The following is a 25949-nucleotide window of genomic DNA, read 5'->3' as shown; positions in this document are numbered from 1 at the left end:
TTGTTGTACCTTGTCTTATCCCAAACCACTAAACTTTGAATATGCCACCATTTTACCTTGTACTTGCTTTCACTTTTACACTTTTCACACTTTTCTTTCTTTAGCATTGAGCATTTGCAAACAGGCAGCTTTGAAATACATTGTCCACAGAAATTTCATCTCCCTCCAAAATATTAAAATTAGTCGGCCTCACAATTAACAAATCAGAAGATTAAAGTATAGCCATTACTTCAAACAAGAGAGTGACAGTGATGCTCTTTCAGGTGTGCAACAAGATCTGTGTGATATGGACACTGTCATCATGCTTGCAGGACTGGCTAATTTCAGACCATGTCATTTGCATGACCCCAGTAATTTTCTGACCAAAAACAATTACTTGGGAAGCATAAAATATAAAAATAGCAATGGCCATTCATTTTTTAACCATGTTCCTTTAACAATATTTTAGCAGGTGGGTAGTTCACTATCATAAAAACAAGTTGACTGTTAACCTTACAGTAAATATCACAATTAATTTTTTATTAGTACATTATAGTTATACACAATATGAGGGTTCATTTTGATGTAATTACACAAGCCTAGAATATAATTAGCTCCAATTCAGTCCATAGTACTTCTTTCCCTTTTCTCCTTCCTCCTCTGGTTCCTTTTTTCCTACTCTACTGGTCTTCCTTCTATTTATCTATAGTTTTAAAAAATTACTTCTGTATAGATATATACATAGGTGAAATGCACTTTGGTATATTCATATATGCACCTAAGATAGTTTGGCCAATTTAATTCTACCATTCCTCCCATTTGCTGTTCCTCCTTCTTCCATTTCAATACTCTTCCTCTACTTCACTGATCTCTCTTCTATTTTCATCTATCTTCACCCTTTTTCCTTATTTTTTTCTAGCTTCTGTGTTATGAGATAAAACAGTTGTTTTAGCTTTTTTGCTACTACAACTGAAAGACCAGATCACAACAATGGTAGAGGAGGAAAAGTTTATTCAGAGGGCCCATGGTTTCAGCAGTCTGAGTCCACAGAAGGCTGGCTCCATTCCTTGGGGCTCAAAGAGAGGCAAAACATGGCAGAAGAGTGTGGCACAGGAAAGTCATTCACATGATGCAGAAAGAGACTCCATTCATCAGATACAAAATATATAATCCAAAGACAAGCCTCCCCCAATGACCCACCTCCTCCAGACATAGCCTATCTGCCTTCAGCCACCACTCTTTAATACCATCAGGGGATTAATTCAATGATTGAGTCAAGACTTTCATAACCCAACCATTTCTCCACTAAACCTTCTTGCATTGTCTCACACATGAGCTTTTGGGGGACACCGTGACAACATTTGACCCTTGACTTTCTGAGTGTGCTTATTTCACTTAGCATGATGTTTTCCAGTTCCATTCATTTACCAGCAAATGCATATCATCTTCTTTATAGTTGTTTCAAATTCCATTGTGTATATATGCCTCATTTTCTTTACCCACTCATCTGTGGAATGTGCATCTGGACTGGTTCCATAACTTGGTTATTGTGCATTGTGCTACTATAAACATGGATGTGGCTGTATCACTATAGCATGCTTATTTTAGTTCTTTTGGATAAGTACCAAGGATTGGGATAGCTTATTCATACAATGGTTCTATTTCTAATTTTTTGAGGAATATCCTTACTTCTTTCCAGAGTGGTTGCTCTAATTTGTAGTCAAACCAACAATGTGTGAATGTATCATTCCCCCACATCCTTTCCAGCATCTGTTATTATTGTATATAATCTTGATTATTGCCACTCTGATTTGAAATGAAATCTCAATGTAGTTTTGATTTGCATTTGCCTGCTTGCTAGAGATGTTGAACATTTTTCATATATTTGTTGGCCACCTGTATTTCTTCTTCTAAGAAGTATCTGTTTAGTTCTTTTGTCCATTTATTAGTTGTTTTTTTTTCCTTTTGGTGTTAAGTTTTTGATATATATATATCAAAAACTTATATATATATAATATTGATATTAATCCACTAAGGAGCAAGTGGCAAAGATTTTCTCCCATTGTATAGGCTCTCTTTCTCTCTCTCCACACACTTTTAACTGTTTTCTTTGCTGTGCAGAAGCTATTTAATTTGATGCTTTCTCTCTCATTGGTTCTTGGTTTTATTTCTTGTACTTTAGGAGTCTTGTTAAGGAAGTTGATGCCTGTGCCAATATGTTGGAGTGTTGAGCCTATATTTCTTCTAGCAGTTGTTGAGTTTATGGTCTAATTATTAGGTCTTTAAACCACTTGAGTTACAATTAATTTTAAAACTTTTTATAATTAAACAGTCAAGGAAAGTCTCTTCTGCATTTAATAAAGTAAATCTTCCCTAGTGTGATTGGTTCTTTGCCATTACAAGCATATTGCATTGAAAGTGACAGAAAAGCCTAATATTAATGAAAAGAATAAAGACAAATGTGAATCTCAAATTTTTGCACATATATGAAGACAATAATATAGTCCAGTATTATTGCAAACAAATATTTTGATGTGTGGATTATTTTTAACAGGTTAAAGATATGCAATAAACATTATGCTATGTGTCAGATCACCCAAAGTAGAAATGAAACATTTTTGGCTTTTATTTACAATTAAAGAAAATGTTCAGCACAAAAAAATAAGATTCATATCTTCCAGCAAGTCAATATTTAAGACTTTTTAATATATACTTTCTAAAGCTTATTTTAAAAGAGATTTTTATGATGTGTTGAAATCCTGTTCTTTTTTCTGCCATTCATTTTCATGTCCTTAAGGGTTCTTGATAAGACAGAATCCTTGATTAGAGAGAAAAAGAGACAAGAATTTTTTTAATACAAGCATTAATTAGAGTCGAGTTTATTATTATCTTAACCATTCAACATTTCATATACTGAATCATTTTTCTAATAAGTTACCAACTAGAGAAAGTAAACATACTTAGTAAATAATACCATCAGTTCCCTTTTAAAAACCCAATGCCAGGGCTGGAGTTGTAGCTCAGTGATAAAGTGCTTGCCTGGCATATGCAGGGCACTGGATTTGATTCTCAGCACTGCGTATAAATAAATGTCTATCAACAACTTAAAACATATTTTTAAACAAACCCTAAAAATCAATAAAAATATAAATAGTAATTTTGCTTTTATCTAAAAACAAAACAAAACAAAACAAAAAAACCCAATGCCATTTACTTCTCCAACAGTATTTTTTATTTTAACTTTTTCTGTTATTTTCTCTTGTAAATGAGAAATCCAAGATAATCAAAACATTTAAACAATATAAAAATTTTCCACCCTGATTTTATGATGTGTCTTATGAATGTTTTTCTCAGTTTTCAAAGTATACAAAATGTGTTTTTAGGTAGTTCCTATAGATCATTTTTAACAGTTGCTAAAATGGAACTACATGTATTTTGCCAATACTTTTTAAAAATGTTTATTCTTAGTTGAACACAAAATATAATTTCCCTTTTTTTTTGGTGGGGGTTTGGGGCGGTACTGGGGATTGAACTCAGGGGTATTGCACCACTGAGCCACATCCCCAGCCCTATTTTTGTATTTTATTTAGAGACAGGGTGTCACTGAGTTGCTTGGTGCCTCGCTTTTGCTGAGACTGCTTGAACTTGCTATCCTCCTGCTTCAGCCTCTGGAGCTGCTGGGATTACAGGCGTGCACTACCACACCCAGCCTTCATTGCTATTATATCTTCAAAAGGATCAAAATCCTGATTCTATTAAATTATTCACATCATGTTATTGTATCTCAATATTTGTCTAGGAAAAAACAATTTTTATTAATCAGGTGGTGGAATATATATTTTTAATATCATATAAGGAAACACATTAATGATTTCAATTCTTTTTTTTGTTTTGTTTTTTAATTTTTTTAGTTGTAGGTGGACACAATACCTTTATTTAACTTATTTATTTTTATATGGTGCTGAGGATGGAACCCAGGGCTTCACACATGCAAGGCAAGCTCTCTACCACTGAGCCACAATCCCAGCCCAGTTCAAATTCTTATACATAAATGTGATCCTGAAAATGAACACCATGATTTCAAACTATTATAAACATGCTCTTTCCTCAGTACAAAGATTTGTACAACTGTGTTAACAAACCTTTATTGGTTACACACAATGAGAAGCAAAAGAAAATATGTTTTTTTCTTGTCTCAGAACATGTATGTTAATTTTTGAATATTTAAATATTTCACCTATAAACTGGATTATTTACATAATTGTCAAAGTGCCATAAACAGCAAATAGCAAATAATAGTGGCGGTTCATACAACTCAGAAAGCTTGCTGAATTAAATAATGCTTTCAGGAATTTTCTTAGTTAAAAAAAAATGAGGAAAATACAATTCTGTTTCCTTTCCAATTGCCATAAAGTAGACATTTTGTAGAATATATTTCTGAAATTTATAACATGATGAATCTCTTGAATAACAATCTGATAGAAAGAAGCAAGTAGCCATGGGTGCAAGCCTCTTCTTACCTGTCTCTTGGAATACACCTTGGATACTTCAACTGCCCTCTGTCACACTGTACTCTAAGTTCAGAGACAATAACAGATGATGCTTCAGCTACGTAAGTGTCCCTTCTGCAAAGAAATTCAATATACTCTCCATGGAAAATGTGTGGTCTATTATCAAAATCCCACTTCAAGAGTAAATTATTCCTTTCCATTTCAACAAAAGATAATGTGCAAGGTTCTAGAGGAAAAAAAAAAGAAAAAGAAGAAGAAAACTATCTTGATACATCTTGGTACTACCAGAAATAATTATGTTGCCTATTCATGATGACCTTACAATTGCGGAGAATGGCAAATAAATTAGTTAGAATCAATATTCAAGTCAGAAAATACATTCAGACCCCCAGGAAACAGTGCACCATTTACCTCTGTGGTCCTATATTCAGAGAAAGTATACCCTGCCAGTCACTTAGTTTTATGCCATTAGGATATTCAAAGATAGGAATAAATTATTTTTTCAGAAGTATTGACAGTCAATAGTATTCACTAAAATTATGCTTTTTCTTTATTCTTCTTCACAAAATTCACATAAAATATTCATGAGACAAACCATTGACTAATGAATAACTTTGTGGAAATGCAGAAACAAGCATGATTCTGAGCAATGACCAAACAATTTTTGGCCTGATACCATCCAAAGCAGTTAAGAGTTTTCTCTTTTAAATTTCCAGTTAAGAAATAGGAAGATTTGATTTAAATTTGTTACCTTGCTCATTTCCACATGTATTAAAATAAAACAACAAAATTAAAAGCATTAGGCTCTCCAACAAAACTATTTTATGATGATTTTTTCATCATAAAATTATTGACATTTTAAGTTTCAAATAATAAAATATTTTAGGAAATTGGTTTTATTATGTCCTTGTTTGCCTCCAGGATTATGTAACATTAAAGAGTAACTTCTAAGATAAGTTAAAAAAAGATTCAGGGTTGATAACACAACATATCAATATACCTGTAATACATTAACAAACATATTTATTCAGATATTTTTTCAAGTATTTGGAATGCTTATATGTTTGGCTAGGAGTGCTACAGATAATAAAAATGAAACACTTATTTAAAAAATACTTTAGATTCACTATAAAATAGTTTTGATAATGAGGTGAAGTGGAGCTAGATAATTTAGGAGTCACTGTTTTACAAAAAAAAATGAAATTTTAATTAAAATAAATTAAAAGTTGATTTATAGACCTCCTGCTATGATGGGTAGCTAATATCAGACCAGCACTTCTACCAAGGATTAGAAAATCATGAAAACAGGCAAAAAACACATATTTCAAGGCAGCAGAGAATCTTCAAGGAAGTCAATGAGCTGAAGTCCTGGAAAAGTTAATTTAGATGAGTTCAACATTTTATGTGCATTTTCCTCTTAGGGTGTTTGTTAATTGTCAGCTCAGTTAAAAGACCAAGTACAGAATGGATCTTAACAGGCATAGAGCAAATAGAGCTTTTCAGAAATCTCATAGGGTTGAGTATAGAAAAATTGGAGTTTGGAGGTTGCTATAGCAACCAAGACTTGAGGAACCAAGAAGTAAGAGGAATGGGGAAGAGTATAAAAATGAGCCTGGTGCTCTGAATTGGCTTTTCCCTTGAGGCAGCTGCTGATTCTTGATTGGTATAGAAAGAGAGAATTAAGGAGCTTAGAAAATTGACTTAAAAGCTACACTGGGCAATCTGCAGTCTCCCACTTATATCATCACCAGTATATAGGGAGATATATCCCCAAATGCTCAGTAAAGAGCCTTGGAGGGTTACATATTGTGATTAAGGGCAACCAAATATCTGAAAGCAAACACTGAAATCTCCATTTCCATTTGGTTTGAGACCGACTATTCCTACTATAACCTTCAGCCAGTGGATAGAATGAGAATTCTGTGGGTTGGATGACATACTTCGTGCTCCTAAAATTTTCCACAATATTCAATTTTTAATTAATTACTAATAGAAATAGTAAGGAATTTGTCTGTTATATAGAAACTTTCCTCTAAAGTGATTCAGATATTGGAATTTTCAGATTGGGCCTTAAAGATAACTATAATTAAAACGGTCAAAAAAATGATGTCAAGATGGAATCTTTCATTAGACAAGATGAATTTACCAAAAGAAAGTATGAAGCAGACACTCTATAATTGAAGATAATAACTGAAATTAAGAGCTTAATAGACTAGTCTAAAGCAGATTAGGCACATCTAAGACGACAGTGTAAAGACACAAGAGCAAAAATGATAGAACAGCAATAAGAAATCCTACAAGGTGCTCAGAGAGATTCGACATGCTTCTCTTGGTAACTTATAAGAAGACAATTGAATAGAAATGGATGAACTTACAAAAAATAAAAATTAAATTCGACCCAATTGACATACATCTAACAACCCACAATGACAAAGTTAATTTTTTTTAGAGAAAAAGGAACAAACGTGCTTCTTATAAAGCAAGTATAAGTGAATTTCAAAGGACAGATAAAATTCAAAGCATATCACAGTAGAACTAAATTAGAAGTCAAAAGCTGCAAAAACACTAGAAAATCTCCCAAATGTTCAGAACTTAGAAACTTCTCAATGATTCAGAGTGCACAGAAGATAGCAAAATGGATATTATAACATCTTTTGAACTAGATAATAGCGAAAATCCAAAATATCAAACTGTGTAAGATAAAGTTGTATTCAGAGTGAAATTTGTATCCTTAAATTCAAATCTGAAAAGGAACATGAAAGTCAGATATTAGTAACCAAGGTATACATCTAAATAAGCCAGAAAAATAGTAATTAAAGAATCTCAAGAAAGTATAAAAGAGGGAATAATGAAGATAAGAGCATAAATACAGTGAAATATCAAGAAAAATTTCAGGAAATGACCACTAAATGAAAATATTGACTCTTTTTAAAACTAATAAAATTCACAGGCTAATTTTATTAATTATATACAAATAAAACTTTCAGCCACACATGTCAAGAAAGATATATTAGTAGCAGCAATAATAATAGAAACATCCTAAAAACATGAAAATGAGGATAAAAGAGTGTCACAAGTCACTTTATGTCAACTAATTTGACAATTTAGATGTAGTGGACAAATTCCAAGACACCACTTTCTACCAAAATGGATGGAAAAGATAATGACTTAATACCTACTGAACTAATTGAAGTTATGACTAAAATCTTTCTACAAAGGAAACTCAAGAGTTACATGACTTCTTTGGTAAGTTCTTAAAATTATTAAAGAATTTTCAGAGAATTGAAAAAAAACGCTTCCCAATTCATTGTATGAGGTCAACAGAAACTTGATACCAAAACTGAAAAGAAAAAAACATGAAAATAGCACAAAATACCTAGGTAAAATATTACCAAATAAAACTCAACAACCTTTAAGAAGCATAATTCATCACAACTATTTGGAATTTCTTATGAGAACACAATCATGCATTAGCATTCAAAAGGAAGTAATATAATTCACGAAATATACAGAAAAAGTAATAATCTTGTGATTATTCAAACAGCTATTAAACACCCTTTGAAGATCATTAGAAATACTCTTAGCAAATTAAAGTAGAAGATATATATCTTAAACCTACTATTTGAAATTATTTACAATTCCACATTTAAAGGTGAATTATTAAAAGTTTTACTTATGAGATTGGGAAATAAAACTATTCATTACCTACTCCATTCAACATTGTACTAAAATCCAAGCCAATGAAATAAGAAAAATAAATAAATGCCAGAATTGGTTGGGCACAATGGTTTATGCCTGTAATCCCAGCTTTTGGGGAGGCTGAGGCTGGAGGATTTCAAGTTCTACATCAGCCTGGGCAATTTAGTGAGACCCTGTCTCAAAGTAAATTTTTAAAATGGTTGGAGATGTATCTCAGTGGTAGAGCACCTGCGTAGCATGGCTATTTTATGTCTTCTAATATTCTTGGTAAATGTTGTAATTTCTATTGGAATACCTTGCTAAGAAGGAAATTAATAAGCTTCATCTTTCCATATTGAGATGGCCATTTTTTTATTCCCCTACTGTGCTTGTTCATATTTTCAATTTATAGTGCCAGTCACACTTCATCATAATTGCTAATGTTTGCCCATACCAAAATAGCTTATTCAATTTGTAGCCAATACCACAATACTACCTGATGCATGGTTTGCACTAGGTGTTTATTATAGCAACTGAACAACAGTTATTTGAAATCTATGGGAAAGAATAGAAACCAGTGATTAAATACTAATAAAAAACACAAATGCAGCAAACTAAGTATTAGTTTCATATCATCATAAAATGACTGAAAGCTAAACATGCGTCATTTTACTTTATTAGCTAGAGGCATATGTAGTACTACATACCTAAGCACAATGGTGGTGTAGTCCATACTCCCTCTACACAATAGGCCTCCCTAGGTCCTTGCAGAAAATGGTGATCAAAACATCTGTATTCTATTGAAGAACCATTCTCATAGATGCCTCCTGCTGAACTAATAAGCACTCCATTTTTAATAAGTGGAGGAGATGAACACATTCCTTTAGATTCTGCAAAAATATAGATAGATAATATCTGAAATATTTTTTAAGTATTGAAGATATCTGACAACATTGTCATACTTCAAAATTGACTATTATAGTTAGAATTTCATGTTATAAACTTTGAATGTATATTTACAACTATGACAGTATTTTATTTTTCCCTTTCAATCTAGCTGAAATGAAGGCATACAAGATCTCTCTTAAAGTCTTGCCTTCCATATGTTTTATCTTCCTTTTTTTCTTTTTAAAAGTAATTGTCCCTATTACAGGGAGTACACAAAATTTCTCACACTCTGCACCAAGTAGTTTTCTGAGCAAAACCCCTAGTAAAGATATTTTAGTGTTGTTGAGCGCTGACATAAAAATCCACTGATAGTATGGTAATGTTTATTAAATCTTTTATTTTTTTCCCTTCATAAAAATGACCTATTGGAATGAAATTGTTAGTATAGGCTTTTTTTAAGTATATGCACTGATTGAAAACTAGAAGTTGGAACACTCTGAACTTAGACATTAGAAGATGTGGTGCCCAATTGCTTATGCTCATAACTTTAAGCTTTCAACCAAGGTAGTTGATATCCATTAGTTAGGTAAGAAATTGTGTAAAAGTACTATTATTTTTACCTTTTCTAACACATAAAGGATATTTCACTTCTCCCCGATTGCACTGCACAGACAACCCAGACAGGGTTGATGGAGGCAAATCATATCCTTGTTTGCATACAAAATCTATTAAATCTCCATGCAAGATTTTTCCTTCATAGGCCCACTTCATTTCTATGTTATTTCTGTTCATGTTATCCGCATTCACGGTGCATGGCTCTGAAAAACAAGTGCTCTTTTAAATTCTTTACTCATCTATCCACTATGAAAATCATGACAGGCATCAAAAGCAAGAGTTTACATTTTATATTTATCATTATTAAAGCTCCTCACACAAAGATAACAAAATATACACTTTTATTACTATCAAATGACTTTATAGATTTACATACCATAAATCAAAACCACTCAATTTGAAACATTAAAAATATTGCTTAAGGTCATCAAACAGTTAGGTTAATCATTATTTCTTTTTTTTATAAAATAATAATCTTAAAAAAGAAAATGTACTTAATGTGTAAACATTTATACAAAACCTGCCACTTGTTACATATCAATGAACAAAACAAAGAACCCTGACCTCGTGGAGCTTACCTGCTAAACAAAACTCCCACAATAATTAATAGACATACTTAATATATGAATTTCATAATTTGTAACTATCCTTAAACTACAGCATATGAAATTAGGTGGAAAAAGGGTGAAGGGGGAAGGAGCTATCAAAAGTGCTGGGGGGACGGAGGTTACATTCCAAGTCAGATGGCTAGGTGGGCCTAAGTAAGTATCTGCAGAAAAACTTGAAGGTTGACAAGTGTCATTATCTGATGAAATAGTGTACCTGACAGAGGAACAACCTTGAGAGCATGCCTAGCCTGAGGAAGAGGAAGGAATCCAGAATCGCTAGAGTGGAGGAGAGCAGGAAGACAAGTAGGGAGAGGTTATAGAGATTCCCATCTGAAATAATAATTCAGACAGAAAAGTCTGTTCCTCTTCACACTGTTGCGTGAACTTGTAGAGATAACATGCGCAATCCCAGTGGAAAATCAAGACATGCAAGCTCTCATCTTGCCCTGACAGTGACTGATCATCACTATTTGCCTCAGTTCATTAACATCATGCCTAAATGTCTTGAGGCAATTGATCCAGATATTGAATGACTGATTTCTTTAAGCCTTATTATTCCTTATGAGGTTGTTTCATTATTATCTTTTCCATTTCTATTTCAATCTAGTCTCTGTCCTCAAAGATGATTGTACTCCTATTCAATGCAATATCAATCGAAAAATGAGAAACTTAATATCCAGTATCTCAACATAAAATTATGAGAGTAATAGAAAAATTATAGGTGAAGATACATTTGAATTTGAATAGGATAGCATCCTAAGACTTGCTTGAAAGACAGGAACTATGAACAAAAGGCTTAAAAGCTTAAGACTTAAGCATCTATATTTTAAAACACTAAAAATAAAAGTAAAATAAAATGGTTGCAGTATACATGATTCTCAAATACTCCATTTAATTTATGTAGATATACCTTATGAGTCTGAAAAATGGCTAGGCTATGAACAATCGCTAGTAGAAAAAAACAAATCTGTGGCCACTTAGAAAATGGAAAAAAAATGCCAAATTGGCTGATACTTAAGTAAATCAAATAATTTTGCTTATTAAATTAAAAATAAATTTGAAGATTAAAATACTCAAAGTTGACAAAGATTAAAAACTTCCTACTTTAATACACTAATGGTAGGGTTATAAATCAGAATAAACTTTCTTTTTTTCTTTTTTGGGCAATTAAGAAAAAATTAATTTCCAGATCTTTTTATCTAGAAATTCTACTTTGGAAACTCTGAAAAATAAGAGAAAACTAAAACAAGGTCAAAATATATTTAATTAACTTTTTAAATGAAAAATAATGTTTTTAAAAATGTATAAACATTCATTTACAAAAATGTACTGTTTGGAATGTAAATATATTTAATGCTAAACATCCAGCAATAAAGTTATCAATTAAATTAATTTTTATGTACCTGCACTGTGGGATACTATATAGCCATTCAAATGTATATGTAGAAGTTAAGATCAACTATGTTTACAAAATTTTCAAGTGAAAAAACAACAAGATATGTAATGTCTGCACAATATGGCAGCATCTTTATGTTATGTATGTGTGTTTAAATGGGAATAGAAAAAAGCTTAGAAGATTTTTCATTATCTAAATCACTAATATCAGTTGTTTCAAACAAGTTACTGATATTTTCTGTTTTCTTCTATTTGGTTTAATTTGCTTATAAATGTTTTTGGCAAGTAACAGTGACTTGCTTTTACAGTTTAAAATTCTAATACTTATTTAAATGAATATTTTAACTTACAAGAAGTTTAGCATGCATTACACATTTGAAAAAGTAATGTTAATATGTTAATGCAACTACAGTGTTAGAGATTTTCTACTTGTTTAGAGAGTTTCTAAAATGAAGGGGATAACATGTCAGAAAAAAAAGAAATTATATTATTTCTATGCTATACAATATTTAAAGAAAATCAAAAATAGAAAATATAATAGTAAAATAAATTTGGTGTTTTCTTTTTCTTACCCAAGCAAACAGGTGGGGATGACCATCTTCCTTGTTCACAATGAGATATTTTTGATCCCCTCAATAAGTAATATTCATTGCATCTATACTCCACTGAGGATCCTGTTGTGTAGCTTGGCAATAACACACCAACCACAGCCCCATTTGTTATATTAGGTGGAGGCCTACAATTCTCATTATTTTCTAAGAGAAAAAGTTATTTCAATTAATATAAACTCATAACAATATAATAATATAATATTGTTACCCAAACTATGGTATCTCAATAGTCATGTATACTTAGGACAACTGATTTCTAAGTTCATCAGAAATGAATGAAATGTTGTTCAGCTGAGGTATTTTTAAAATTTATTAAGTAAAAACAAACAGCAAGAAAAGTATGCATACTTTTCTCTTAATTGTGAAGGAATTGTGGTAAAGATATTCCTGAGATGTATAGAGAGGTAAATGATGTTCTTCAACCTAAAGATTATAGTTAATTCTAAAACCACCTTTTGGCATCAATGCACCTCTCTCTTCTTGCTTCTTGTTGTGTTTACCTCAGTTCTCAATTAACCCAGGGATGAAATGTCTATTTTTCTCTCTTTAGAATCTTTCTCTTACTCTGCAAATTTATTTAGCATCATTTACAGCTGTTGTAAATATACTAGGTAAACACATTTGGAGTTTTCCTCAATATCTGGTCAAGAATGGGAAGGATGACAAGAAGGGTAGCAACTAGGAATGATTCTGTAGCCTGGGAGTACTCTTCAGCAAAGATTAGCAACCTGTCTTAGGTATAAGGTTCAGAATGGCCAGATGCAAAAGTAATATCAGTAGGACTTACCTAAAGACAGAAACAGAATGCTAGACCCTAACTTCATAGGACATGTGGGGAAAGGAACTAGATCATGCTCACGGTCATTCTCCAACAAGCCTTTACTTCTCCAGTGAAGCACATCCTCACCTGTTTGTAGGTATTTAAGCTCATAGGTCATGGTGCTCACAGAAGTCAGATAACCGTGCCCAGCACTAATGTATTTAAACCTTTTTTTTTTTTTTGGTTAGTTTCTGAGTTATTTACATTGGCTTGAATTCTAAAGATGACTCCTTACACACACATACACACACACACACATACACAAAAAGTAGCAAAGGAGGTATAGTAGCAATGTACTTCTAACCCTTGTAAGCAGTGGTTTTGAGCTATGAGTATGTAGAATAAACAGAATGGAAAATCTTGCACTATAGTCCTAGCTACTGTTAAACGTGGCAGACATACCAACACACTCAGGGGGAATTGTCCATTTTCCACGATTACAAGCTATCTCATTTGATCCACGGATATGATAGCCTCTGTCACATCTGTATGTCACTTTATCCCCACTGTAATAAATCTTAGAATATAGGTTTGCTGCGCCATTCTCCACGAAGGGTGGTTCCTCACAGACCCTCTTCTCCTTTTCTTCTGAAACATACCATTTGAAGAGAAGGGATCATTTAGCTACACATGCATAGTTCATTTTAGAGTGAGTTTACTCAATGTTACTAACCAATGCATTTTGGAGGTTCTGTCCACTTTCCATTTTCACAGCGTATTTCTTCTGACCCCTGAATCAGAAAATTAAGTTCACATTGTATACGAACTATTTCTCCGTGACGATAAGCTGTTGAATACTTTTCAGTTTTGGAGTTTAGGGGCAGAGGTGGAGGAGGACATCGATGTCTTCTTCCTTATGGAAAGATATCAGCATATTTATTCATATAATTAACAGAAACAATGAAGATTTAATAAGAGCTTTCATGGTATCAGGCACCATAGAAACTATGATAGACAGGTTCTAGGAGCACCCCTAGGACCTCACCTCTTGGCATTTACTTCCTTATGTAATATTCCGAGCCACCAGTGAGACCTGTGACTTGCTCTGGACAATCAAATACAGCAAACATGATGGATTAGTATATGATTATGAATACGTGATTATACAACATAAATTTATGACACTATTCTTCATGGAAGATTCTCCCTGCTGGTTTTGAAGACACAGCTGCCTTGTTGTGAGCTTCCAAATGGACAAGGCTACAAGGCAAGGAGAGGAAGGTTGCCTCCAGCTAATAGCCAGCAAGAGACTGAGACTCTCAAGTTCAGCAGCCTGCAAAGCTCTGAATGCTTCCAACATGCTCAATAAATTTGGAAGATCATTGCCTAGGCAAGCCTTGGGAGAGTCTCCAGGCCCAGCCAACACCTTCACTGTGGCTTTGTTAGACACTGATGCAGAGGAGTGAGTTTACCCAAACCCAGACTCTGAGCTACAGAACCTGGGACTAATGCATGGATTCAATCTGAAGCGGCTGAATTCATGGTTACATTGTTATGTACCAGTAAAGTAATAAAACACCAAGCCTTTTAAATTCATTATCTCCTTAGGTCCTAAATAATTTTCTTAAGTAGGGACTATTATTTCTCTCATATTACAGATAAAGACACTGAAGCTTATGAAGTAGGTGACACATTTGTTCTTGAGCCCGTGTCTATCTGTATTAAATCTGTTCCTAACTATGAAATACTTTATTAATGGTTTACTACTGGTACAGTAACAAATTACCATAATTTAGTGGTTTAAAACAGCAGAAATGTATTCTCTAACACTTCTGGAAGCCAGAAATCCAAAGTCAGTTTCACTAAGCTAAAATTGAGGTTTCAGGAGGACTGTGTTCCTCTGGTAGGTTTTCAAGGCAGATCCAATACTTTGGATTTTCTGCCCTCTGGAGGCTGCCTATATTCCTGGGTTCAGGTTCACTCCAGCCTGTTTATGCATTTCAAATCGCCTACTTCCTCCTCTGCAGTCAAATCTTCTTTCAGTTTCTTAAAAAGGACACTTGTGATCACATCTAGGGTCCAAATGAATAATAGCAGATAACCTCAAGATCCTTAATCACATCTGCAAAGTTCCTTTTGCCATATAAGGTAACATTACTGGTTTCAGGGATTAGGATGTGGGTATCTTTGGGGGGAGTGGGGAAGCATTATTAAGCCCACTATACTACATCTCCTGAGTATTTATTATCAAATAGCAGGCATGTTGGCATACCAGTTCGGAAGGGGGAAGGGTGAGGAAAAGACACTAAATATTTGTGCCACTTATGTTTGAAATAACATGCTGCAGACAGTTTGCTAACAATCTTCCTCTCCACTGTTGTCCCAATGCTATTTTGTCCTACTGGAAAATGACAAAACTGCCAAAGTTTTCACTGAGTGCAATTAGGAAACTCTGATAGTTCCAGGCAATCCCATTGCATAGCCCTGGTCAGAAACCTAGTTCATTCTCCCAGCTCCTGTTTCAAATTTCACAGCTCTCTTCCAAATTCTACCTTCATGTCTTTTACCTGCCTGTGGATGATGAATTATTTCCTATACTACAGAGAAAATGGTTGCTACCAAAACCTGTGCCTCCTCCCAGTCCTCAATCTCTTATTTATCTCTTAAGACCCAGTCCAAATATTATCCATCACTTCTGTGAAATATTACCCATTGCCTCAACAAATACCATCTCCCACCATACCTATATAATAATCTAATGATTATTTAAATATTTTGTACCTGATTTTATAGCAACATTTGCAACATCAGAGCAATTATTTTTTCATATTTCCTTTGCCGGATTAAGACCTTCTTCAAATGACATTGTAGTTATGGTTAAGTAATTATTAAGTTGGTGTCTTCTGACAGATAAGCATACCACCTGCCTGAACAAATTCAGTGATAGAAATGTAACCTTAGACATTACACTTTTGGAGTAGCTCTAACTAGATGACCTCATTTTCCATTTTCACTTTGAGGTAATAGTCTTCCAAGTTTTCTGCTCTCTATCTCACTACTTTGGAGATTGAATTTTCACATCAGTAAATACGTAACCAATGGAGAAAATGCCCTCACAAAGATGCTCCCTTGGGGCAACTATCTGTAATAATTTCCAATTTTTTAAAGTTATTAATTATAAAAAGAGATTTAGCATTGATAATACAGATTTTTGAGTATTATATTTAAAAGATACTCCCTCTCTACAAACTAATTTAAAGCTTTAAGTTTCTTTAAATGGAATAAAGATTGCTGAAAAGAACATTGGTTTAAATGACATTATTTATTTTAAAAATAGCACTAGAGACTAGAAATAGATATCACCACAGATATTTTTTCAGAGCTCATAGAGATTAAAACTTATTAAAATATGAGATTAAGATATGCTACTTCCCCACGCATAAAACTTAGAAATTTACCTTCACATACAGGAGATTCTGGGTACCAACCAAAGTTATAGCACTGAATTAGGTCAGGTCCACTTAGATAATAATTTTCATGACAGAAAAACTGAACCACATCTCCTTCTTCATAGGTTTGCTTTATAGGATGAAAATAGCCATTCTCAATTAATCTTAAAGAAGAGCACTGCAATTCTAAAATTGAAAGAATGAACAAAAACACAGTGTTTATTTTTTCTACCAGAACAAAATTTATATACTATTTACAACCTATATCTGAATAGAAACTAATAAGTTTCTCTTATGCTGTTTTAGCTAGCAAAAGTTTTTGAATTTATTTCATATATATATATATATATATATATATATATATATATATATATATATAAAATATATCATTAGGGTTATTTAAATTCCATAAGCAAAAATGAATTTTCCCACTTGAAAACTTTAAATGATCAAATTCTATTATAAAAGTAATTAAAACTAAAAACAAAAAAAAATATGATTATGGGTCATAATTATCATAACAACTTTTAAATACTTCAGCATGAGAGGTACTTTTTCAGAGTGAAAGTAAGTTGTGTTGAACGTGAGAACCTACTGGTGCACTTTGGTGTGAGAGACCATCCATACGTGTGGCATTCCACCTCCTCTGCGTGCTTTCCTCCAGCTGTGTAGTAGCCAGCAGCACATTCATATTGCACTTTATCCTTCACTTTGAATGTTTTCTGTGTTGTGGAATAATTTCCATTATGTAATTCAGGGGCCAAACATGTTTCTAGAAAATTTAAAGTTATTTATTTTAGGAACCTCACCAATAACTTAAAAGAGATTATATATATATATATATATATATATATATATATATATATATACACCTGCCCATAGAAGGGAACACTAGTTTTGCAAGCTCTTATCCTCAGTCTTAAGATAAGATTCTTAGATACCTACCATGCTCCTTCCTACAGGTTGGCTGAGAAGACCATCCATCAGAAAGACACTGCACCACTTCTTCATCCTTCCCTCCAGTGGTTTTATATCCAGAAGCACAACCATAACGCATATTCTCTTTAATTTTATACAAGAATTTTACATCAGAGACATAGCCATTTGTTAGGTCAGGCTTAGTGCATTTTCCTGTGGGGGAGGATTTCTTTGTTTAACTTAGTGATGAAATGAAGCTTGCCTTTTATTAAATTGCAAAATGAAAACAAACATTTCATATCACTCTTAATTGGAATTTGAATGAGGAGAGAGAAATAATGTTTCTCTCCACAATTCCTTGATTTAATTTTGGAAATATAATCTTACAGGTCATGAATAAAATTTCTTTGAAAATGGATTCAGTTTGACACTAACTGTCTCTATATTTACTAAATTTAATCCTTATATTCATTCCTATCCTTACCTACTTTTAGACTGTAAGTTCACACATGCTAAGCAGTCACTCTACCATTGAGCAACATCCCCAGCTGGATGGATCCATAAATAATTCTTCAAACATCTTAGATTAATATGAAAACTGTTCTTTCATTCTATTGAATATATAGTTTAAATAAATCTTTATTTATTTAAAATATTTATTTAATTAATTAATATTTATTTAAAATATTTTAGGATCACCTAGCAGCACAGGATTCAGTATTTAATCCATTTAAACTGTGACTAAATCATACAACAAAGTTATTTTTGGTAAATATTTGCAACAAGAACATATAACATAATAAATTTCTATAGCGTTCTGTGTAAATCTATCATTTTTATAAGCTATATTATTAGACCTTCATAACAAAGCAATTCAGAAGAGTTAATAAATTTGTCCAAGGTTCATGTAAGTTTAAATATTTTTAATATCTGCAGTATGTCCAACATTATGTAAAGCTTATCTCATTGAAGCAATACCAATTCCATTGTACAGATAAGAAACTAATGTTCAAACCACTTCCCTGTAGCAGAGCTGAATTCACATACCATCAGTTTGACTGCAGAGATTTGTATCTAAACCATTAAATTACCATGCTAATTTCTTCTGGCTCATATTTCAATATTCTATTTTCCAAGATAAAAGAGTCAATAAATCTAGGGCTTATAATTTATTTCTATGCTTTAGTTATAAATAGGATTTATTTACTAGAGTTAATGTATGCTCTGTGTTAATACCAAAAGTGCAATGCCTAAAGTATGAGCTGTCCTGAAGCCACAGAATGGATAATTATCCCAAATGGATATGATATATCAACCACAGTTAGTACCATTCCCAACCTCCTCTTCTAAATGAAACAGACCCAAGCAAAGCCTTTTACTCTGGAAAACAGAGCTTAGGGAATTCTTAGCTTAGGAGAGTTCGCCTGAACCACTGGAAGCCCACCAATAAATTGACTGTAACATTTTTCAATTAAATAATGAGATGAACCTATCATAATACCGGCTCACAAATTTGGACTCAGAATTTTTAATCGGTATTAGAAGTTGGCACTCAAAGGAGTTAGGAATTTGCAAATGATAGGCCCTGGAATAACAACCTTGTCCTTGCTGAGAATGTTTCATAAGTATGTTTCCTGGCCTATCATGCAAAATGTTCCATATAACAGTTTCATTTATTACCCTTGTTCCCTTCACTGTATATGATTTTAAAAAATATATAGAAAATAACATTTTAAAATGAAAACATTATTTATACTATTTCAGATACAGCATTTTTTACAAAGAAAGTTTGCTAGTAATTTTGTTCTTATCTACCAAAAGGTTTTTTTTCATAGAAATAAATTAGCTTTTTCAATAAACTAGTTTCTTGGAGCACCATAGCCATCCCTCGTTGTGTTAACACAACTGCTCACTTACTGAAGCACCTTGGTTCTGGAGACCAGCCCTCTGCTGTACATCTGCTTTGCTCTTCTTGTTTCCCACTTTCAGTTGTGTAGCCAGCCAAACAGAAAAATGGCAACTTTTTGTCTATGCTCATTGGGAAGTAAAAACTCTTAAAAGTATAGTAATATTGGGCAAGCCTTCCATTTTCTACCGTGGGAAAATCACAGCGTTTCTCTGAAATGAAGAAAAACTCAAGCTGAGACCATGGAATTCGCAATCAAGCAATAACACATTTTTAAATCCAGCACTTATTTTTATTACCTAAAATATAAAGGTGATTTTTTTTGGACAATCCAAGCATTTGTTTTCTTTTTCCACCATAATTAATATACTAGTAGTTCTGAACAACTCTAATAGATGCATAATGAAAATCATATGTAATTGTAAAATTCCTAAAATTCTCACATTACTAAAAGTAAAAAAGAAGCATTGAAGTTCATTTTAATAATATGCTTTATTTGGCCCAATACCTTAAAATATGTTGCATTCTTCTTACCCCCTTTAAAATCTTGTCTGTATTTACACTGACAGCACCTTTTAACTCGGACTATCCATATTTCAAGTACTCAACAGTCATAGGATTGTCCCTCAAAATTAGCAAGAGATTGGTTCCAGGGCTGTCCAGCAGATATCCAAACCCATGGATGCTCAAATCCCTTTGTGTTGGTCTTGGAGTAAAGAACAGTAAAACATGACATCCCTAAAATGCTCCTTTATATTCCCAAGAATCTAACCCTCTCAAGGGAACAATGAGTGGGCCCCAGCCAGATGGTCAAGATAAGTGTTACTTGAAGGACACTGACTTTCTCTCAGGCATGCTGAGAATTAGGACAAATTAGTGTTATCTTAGAAAGCTGCTTTCTTGCATGTATGTCAAGTTCCTTGGAATGCTGGTCACATCATTCGAGGAAGCAAGCTAATGATGTCACTGCTTCTGTAGCCTGACTCATTGATTCTCCTCTCCCTGCAGTAACTACCATGGAGCAGAGAGCTGTGGAGGAGATCAGTGCTCATCCAGCCAGCTGCCACTGGACAAAGCACAGTGAGGGATAGTCACTGCTTTCTGGCAAGGCACCATAAAGGACAGAAGAGCTATGCTTCCAGCCCCTCACCACTGGACCTTCCACATAAGCAGTTTTCAATAAACCTTATGTCTTACACTCTGTCTCCAAGTCTTTCAGCAACATGTCCTACTGCCTAGTACAATGGGACTGTGGAGTGTTATGTAAAAGGTGCATCCTTATGTAAAATGCAGTAGTATTTGCATGATGCCTACAGCCCTCCTAGGCAGACTTTAAACTCTATTTAGATATTAAAATACCTAAAGCCATGCCTAATGCATGGATTCAGCAGAACACTGGGCAACATGGCAAATTCAAGTTTCACTTTTTGGAACTTTCTGGAAATTTTTCTAATATTTTCTATCCTCAATTGCTTAAATCTGCAAATGAGGAACCCGGGAATACAGAGGACTGATTGCATGTGGCTACTATCCTCTGTATTGGACAGCATCGTTCTAAAAGAGATGAACTTCTCCTTAAGATAGGCAAGCCCCTACCCCAAACTGTGAAGTAAATGGTTTTTGGTCATCTCTCAAGACAAAGACAGATTAAAATAAAGATTCGAATAAGAATTTAACAAATGGGATATTTAAATGGTCAGAGATCAAGTATTCAGCCTTTTTCTTCATCGGGAAAATGTAAATTGAAACCATTATGAGATACTGCAAATCTACTAAAATTGTTGAAATGAAAAAGATTATCTCAATGGTTGTTAAAGATATGGAGAAACAGGACCTCTCATAGCACTATAAGTGAGAGTATAAATTGGTACATGAGAAAATACATTGGTAATACTTATAGAAGCAGAGCATGTATCCTATTATCCAATAGAAGAGCACACATCTGTGAACACAAGGACGTGTCAAAGATTTCCATAGCAGCACTGTTCATGTGGTGCCAAATCAAAAACAACCTAAATGGCCTTTAATGGTAGAAAAGGTAAGCACGTCTCAGATGAGGCATACCTGTAATGTTCTATGTACAGCAACACAAATAAATGAATGATCAATCTCACAAACATAACATTACATGAAAGAAGCCAGTCAACATACATTATATAACTCTTTAAAAAGACAAACTAAAAATCCCTGGTAAAAGAAGTCAGAAAAATTACCTTTAGAAATTAACACCTTTGAGAGGTCATTTAGGAAGGTTTTTTAGGTATTATTGATGCCCTATATCTTGATTTGGTTAGTGAAAAGCTGCCTAAAATTCACACAACTCTATCTTATGATATTTGCCTCTTTCTGTGTCTATTATATTCCAAATAAAATGTTTACTTGAAAAATCTCTGGTTATGTTGGAGATCTTTTTTTAAAAAAAAATGCTTAAAGGAGAGAAACCCTTGGGCAATTCCTGGGAGTGGCGCTGAGTAAAAACCAGACTCAACCAGACTCATGGGTCAAAGAAGGCCTGGAGCCAGTGGGTAATTCTGGTTTCAATGCCTTGATTACTGCCTACCCTAAAACTGCCCTAAAATAATAAAGACATAAAATAATGATACTGCCAGCCCATGGCTGAGGGGAATGGGCATGGAAGGATGACTAATATAAAATTGCCAGCATCTTGAGAGAGCAGAGCAGCAGATAAATACATGTGCAGAATAGCCTCTACTCCCTGAGAATTCCTCACACCATTTTGCAGGAATTTCAATGAAAAGACTTCAAAAATATTAGTGAATACACAAGGATGCTCCCTGAGGGTCACTGTTGCTGGACTGAGTGGGATGGGGGCATGTGCCTTCACCACTTTGTGGCTTCAAAGACTGTCCTGAGGCATGTATCTCTATCACCAGGAGAGGCACATTACTGGTCGGTAGATGACATGCCTTGGAGAATGTGAAATCATGAGAAAAAAGAAATAAGAAGAAATAGGAGGAGCTCAACTCCAATAAAATAATGTCAACAAACTGGATAATAAATATCAGATGAAGTGAACTGAACAATTAAGCGGAGAATTTCAAGTTTGCATAATGAATAACTCAAATAGAAAATGGAAAATACTGGTATTATAGACCATACATAAGAAGCTATAAAGAAGCAACAATGAAGTTAGCCAATCCCCCCAAACCAAATGCTGAATGTTTTCTTTGATATAAGGATGCTGATTCATAATGGGGTTGGTGGGGGGGGGAGCATGGGTGGATTAGACAAATTATAGATAGAGCAAAGGGGAGGGAGGGGAAGGGAAGGGGCATGGGGGTAGGAAAGACCTTCATGCAAAAATTATCCTATTATAGGATATAATCAGGGTATAGGACATCATTACCCTAAGTACATGTATGTAGACACGAATGGTGTGATTCTACTTTGTGTACAACCAGGATATGAAAAATTATGATCTTTATGTGTAATATGAATTGTAAAGCATTCTGCTGTCATACATAACAAATTAGAATAAAAAAGTACAAATTTCAAAACATGAATTTTTTTTTAAAAAAAGAAGCAACAATGAGATACACTGAGTATGAAAATATAAACAACCTGTTAAGTATGGAAAATAGCAGAAAATGGTTTAAGCCAAAGAATTAATTTGTACAACAAAATATAAGATTTTATCATTTCTAACTCATAACATCAAGGCCCCATATTGCACAGTTCAGGAGGTACCAATCACACTGTATGATAGTTCAAAGGTACAGAAAAAAAAAAAAAAGAAAAAAGAAACTAAAGGGTAAAATGTAATGGGTTTGATTATTTAAAAATTTGAGAATTTCTTTGAAAGTCATTTTCCACAAAACACATACATACTACTTTAGAAGAAGGAACTTGCAATGTCTAAAACTGATAAGAAGTTACAACTTGTAGTTTATAAAGACTTCTTACAAATCAGCTCCAAAGAGCCATAAAGCAAAGAGAAATGCTAATCAGAAACAATTTAGGAAATCCCAGAAATCTGAACATCCAAAAAAGTATATGAAGAGATGTACAAACTTACCAAAAATCAGAGACTATCAAATGAACATAAATGTGATGGTACTTTATGAACAACAGTATGGCAAAGAGCACAAAAGTAGAGAACAGGAAGTGCTGCTGCCAGTGATGGGAAGCAACAGCTCATGCCCATCACCTTTTGAAGATTACATACATTGAAACAGCCATTTCACAAAGTAATTTGTCATTCTGTTTCCCTAGGATAATTGACCTAATAATCCCACCTGTGAGTGAATACAGGCTGAAGAAATCTCACAGAGCTATAGATGACTATATGACAGTATCAACGTCAGAATTATTTGAGGTTAGGAAGGAAGTAGCATGTCTATCATCTGAAGACTAGATAAATAAAATATATGAAATGCTACACAGTTCAAAAGGGAACAAAATAGTTTTGCAAAGTGGAAATATATTTGAACAGTATCTAGTAAAATGAGAAAATCAAATCTACATCAAACTTTCATTAATGTGAGTGTGAAACACATGCACAAATAAGACATATGTAACAAAGGAATTTGAATATTTAAGAAATATGGAAATCATATAGAATGGAATTCATTGTCAGAGATGATCTAATCATCTCTGAGTGAAAAGCGTATAAATAAACAAAAGCAAGGTCTTTCATAGGTCAGTAATGATTGTACACCATGAAGTGAGAAGGACCATTATTTCACTCTTGTCCCTGAGGTCCTTAGTTGGAGAATATGAGATCATGATCCCTGCTTCATGTAGCTTACTTTTTTGTGTCAGATGAGTTTATGCTCATATAATAGAAAATTAGCTACAATTTTACAAAGTCATCACAATGTAGCTAATAGATAATGATATCATCTTGAATTTTCCTACTTAGAAAAATAAAAATCAAAGGAAACTTCATGCAAAAATTATCCTATTATAGACAGAAATGTATGAAATGAAGATGAATTTTATTTATTTCACCTTCATAATTTAATTGTAGACCTTCTGGCAGAAAATTTATAGTGAACTATTCAATTAAGAAGCAACTTACAGGATATTTTATTTCAACAATTCCTCTAAGATGTTTATTTTAGAAAAGTTTTGTTGCTGTGGTTTCCAGTTTTTCATTCACTCTTGCTAACTGCTAACTGACCTGCCTAGGTTCTTAATTAATCCTACAGTTAAAAAGCACTGATAATCCTTCCTAAGAACATGGTATTGCACTGCCTATCTTTTACTGACACTGATCTTACACACCAGGCAGTCTGTTACAAGTAACAATTTGTCTCATTTATCACTGTTGTCCAGACATAATTCTTTTTTTAAAAACATTTTTAGTTATAGATGGACACATTTATTTTACTTACTTATTTTTATGCAGGACTGAGGATCAAACCCAGTGGCTCACACATGCTAGGCAGGCTCTCTGCCACTGAGCTACAGCTCCAGCCCCAGACATAATTCTTAATAGAGCCCTCTCACTCTCCAAAGTGGAATATAAAAAAAGTTTCAGCTATGCGGATTTCATACTAACCACTACTTAATAATCCAGCCAGTGAATAAATAAATCATGGAATAAAAATCAAAGTAGCAAGAGTAGAAAATCTTGTTGATGATTTATGGTTATTTCTTTTTCAAATTTCCCTCAGTAAGCTCTCACCTTGTAGACAGAGAATTAAAATTCTGTAAGTTGTGTCAATGTTAAGAATGGATTCTTGCATAAAACTGGAATTAAGGTTAACATGTGACTTCTAAACTGCCACATTATTAAACAGAAACCCTTTAAAGTATATTTAGATAATGTTAGATCATGCTCCCAAACCTATATATTCAAAGGGTCTTTGTTTTGTGTTTTTAACTTAAACTACTTTAACAACAGTTTGCTAGTTTATCTCAAAGGGGAAAAAAACCCATCTTTCTAAATGCTATAACAAGCTAAATTTACATAAAGCATGTGATAAAATTGATACATCAAAATGAAAGATTATACCAAAACTTAAGTTGTATGAATACTAGAATTTCCATTTATAGTTTTTTAGAGAATAAAGAAAATTAAGGATTAACTTTACCTTCTGCAGAGAGTTCTCCTAAGATCATTAATATAATAACAAAAGCCAAATCTTTCAACTTCATCTTCAGTGGTACGCTTCATAAAGATTCTAACAATTCGAAAACACTAGGGAACTCATCATTAGGTAAACAATGCTTCTCTTGAAGAAAAAGTTAATAATTTACTACATCTAATTCAGTTAGGAACGAGCCTTTTATTTTACCTAAAATATTTTCAAATAATGTTAAAATAACACAACTATATAAATTGACATTACCTTTCCTACCAGAGTCTAATAAGAACATGTTAACCAATAAGGGCAACAATAGTAGCAGCACAAATAATTAACACAGGCTGTTTAAAACAAAAAAGGAAAAAAAATCAACTTTGATTCTCAACTGTCAGTTCATAGAGTAAAGTACACATAGCCATTGTTGTTTACTAATATTGATCAAGTGAAGAGATGAACTTAGGAACATGAGATCATAGGTACTGGATGTTAAAACAGGTTGTTGTCTATATAGCGTTCCTTAAAGACATAAATGATCTTAGTTGTCTCAATGATAAAAAAAAAGTTTATTAAAAATACTA

The 25949-nt window shown here is 33.3% G+C and overlaps 1 protein-coding gene across 1 annotated transcript; it reads right to left on the bottom strand.

Annotated features, from left to right (window-relative positions):
* Positions 1–2589: 2589 nt before the first annotated feature.
* On the bottom strand, positions 2590–25466 carry F13b (coagulation factor XIII B chain). The gene is made up of 12 exons (XM_077802760.1): positions 25378–25466; positions 19330–19530; positions 17440–17625; positions 17090–17266; positions 16504–16680; positions 13779–13958; positions 13508–13693; positions 12247–12429; positions 9677–9874; positions 8876–9058; positions 4500–4716; positions 2590–2797 (listed from the first exon to the last, which is right to left on the bottom strand). The coding sequence occupies exons 1-12, from the start codon at positions 25439–25441 to the stop codon at positions 2764–2766; spliced, it is 1986 nt and encodes a 661-aa protein (XP_077658886.1). The 5' UTR covers positions 25442–25466; the 3' UTR covers positions 2590–2763.
* Positions 25467–25949: the final 483 nt, after the last annotated feature.

The sequence above is a fragment of the Urocitellus parryii genome, chromosome 9 (assembly GCF_045843805.1).
Source record: "Urocitellus parryii isolate mUroPar1 chromosome 9, mUroPar1.hap1, whole genome shotgun sequence".
Classification (NCBI taxonomy): domain Eukaryota; kingdom Metazoa; phylum Chordata; class Mammalia; order Rodentia; family Sciuridae; genus Urocitellus; species Urocitellus parryii.
This window is presented reverse-complemented; position numbering and strand designations above follow the sequence as displayed.

Coding starts and splice junctions, on each gene's coding strand:
- F13b (XM_077802760.1), bottom strand. CDS start 25,441: ATGAAGTTGAAAGATTTGGCTTTTGTTATTATATTAATGATCTTAGGA. Junction 19,531..25,377: donor AGGAGAACTCTCTGCAGAAG/GTAAAGTTAATC, acceptor TCTTCATTTCAG/AGAAACGCTGTGATTTTCCC. Junction 9,059..9,676: donor TCCTTTATGTGTTAGAAAAG/GTAAAAATAATA, acceptor ATATTTTTGCAG/AATCTAAAGGAATGTGTTCA.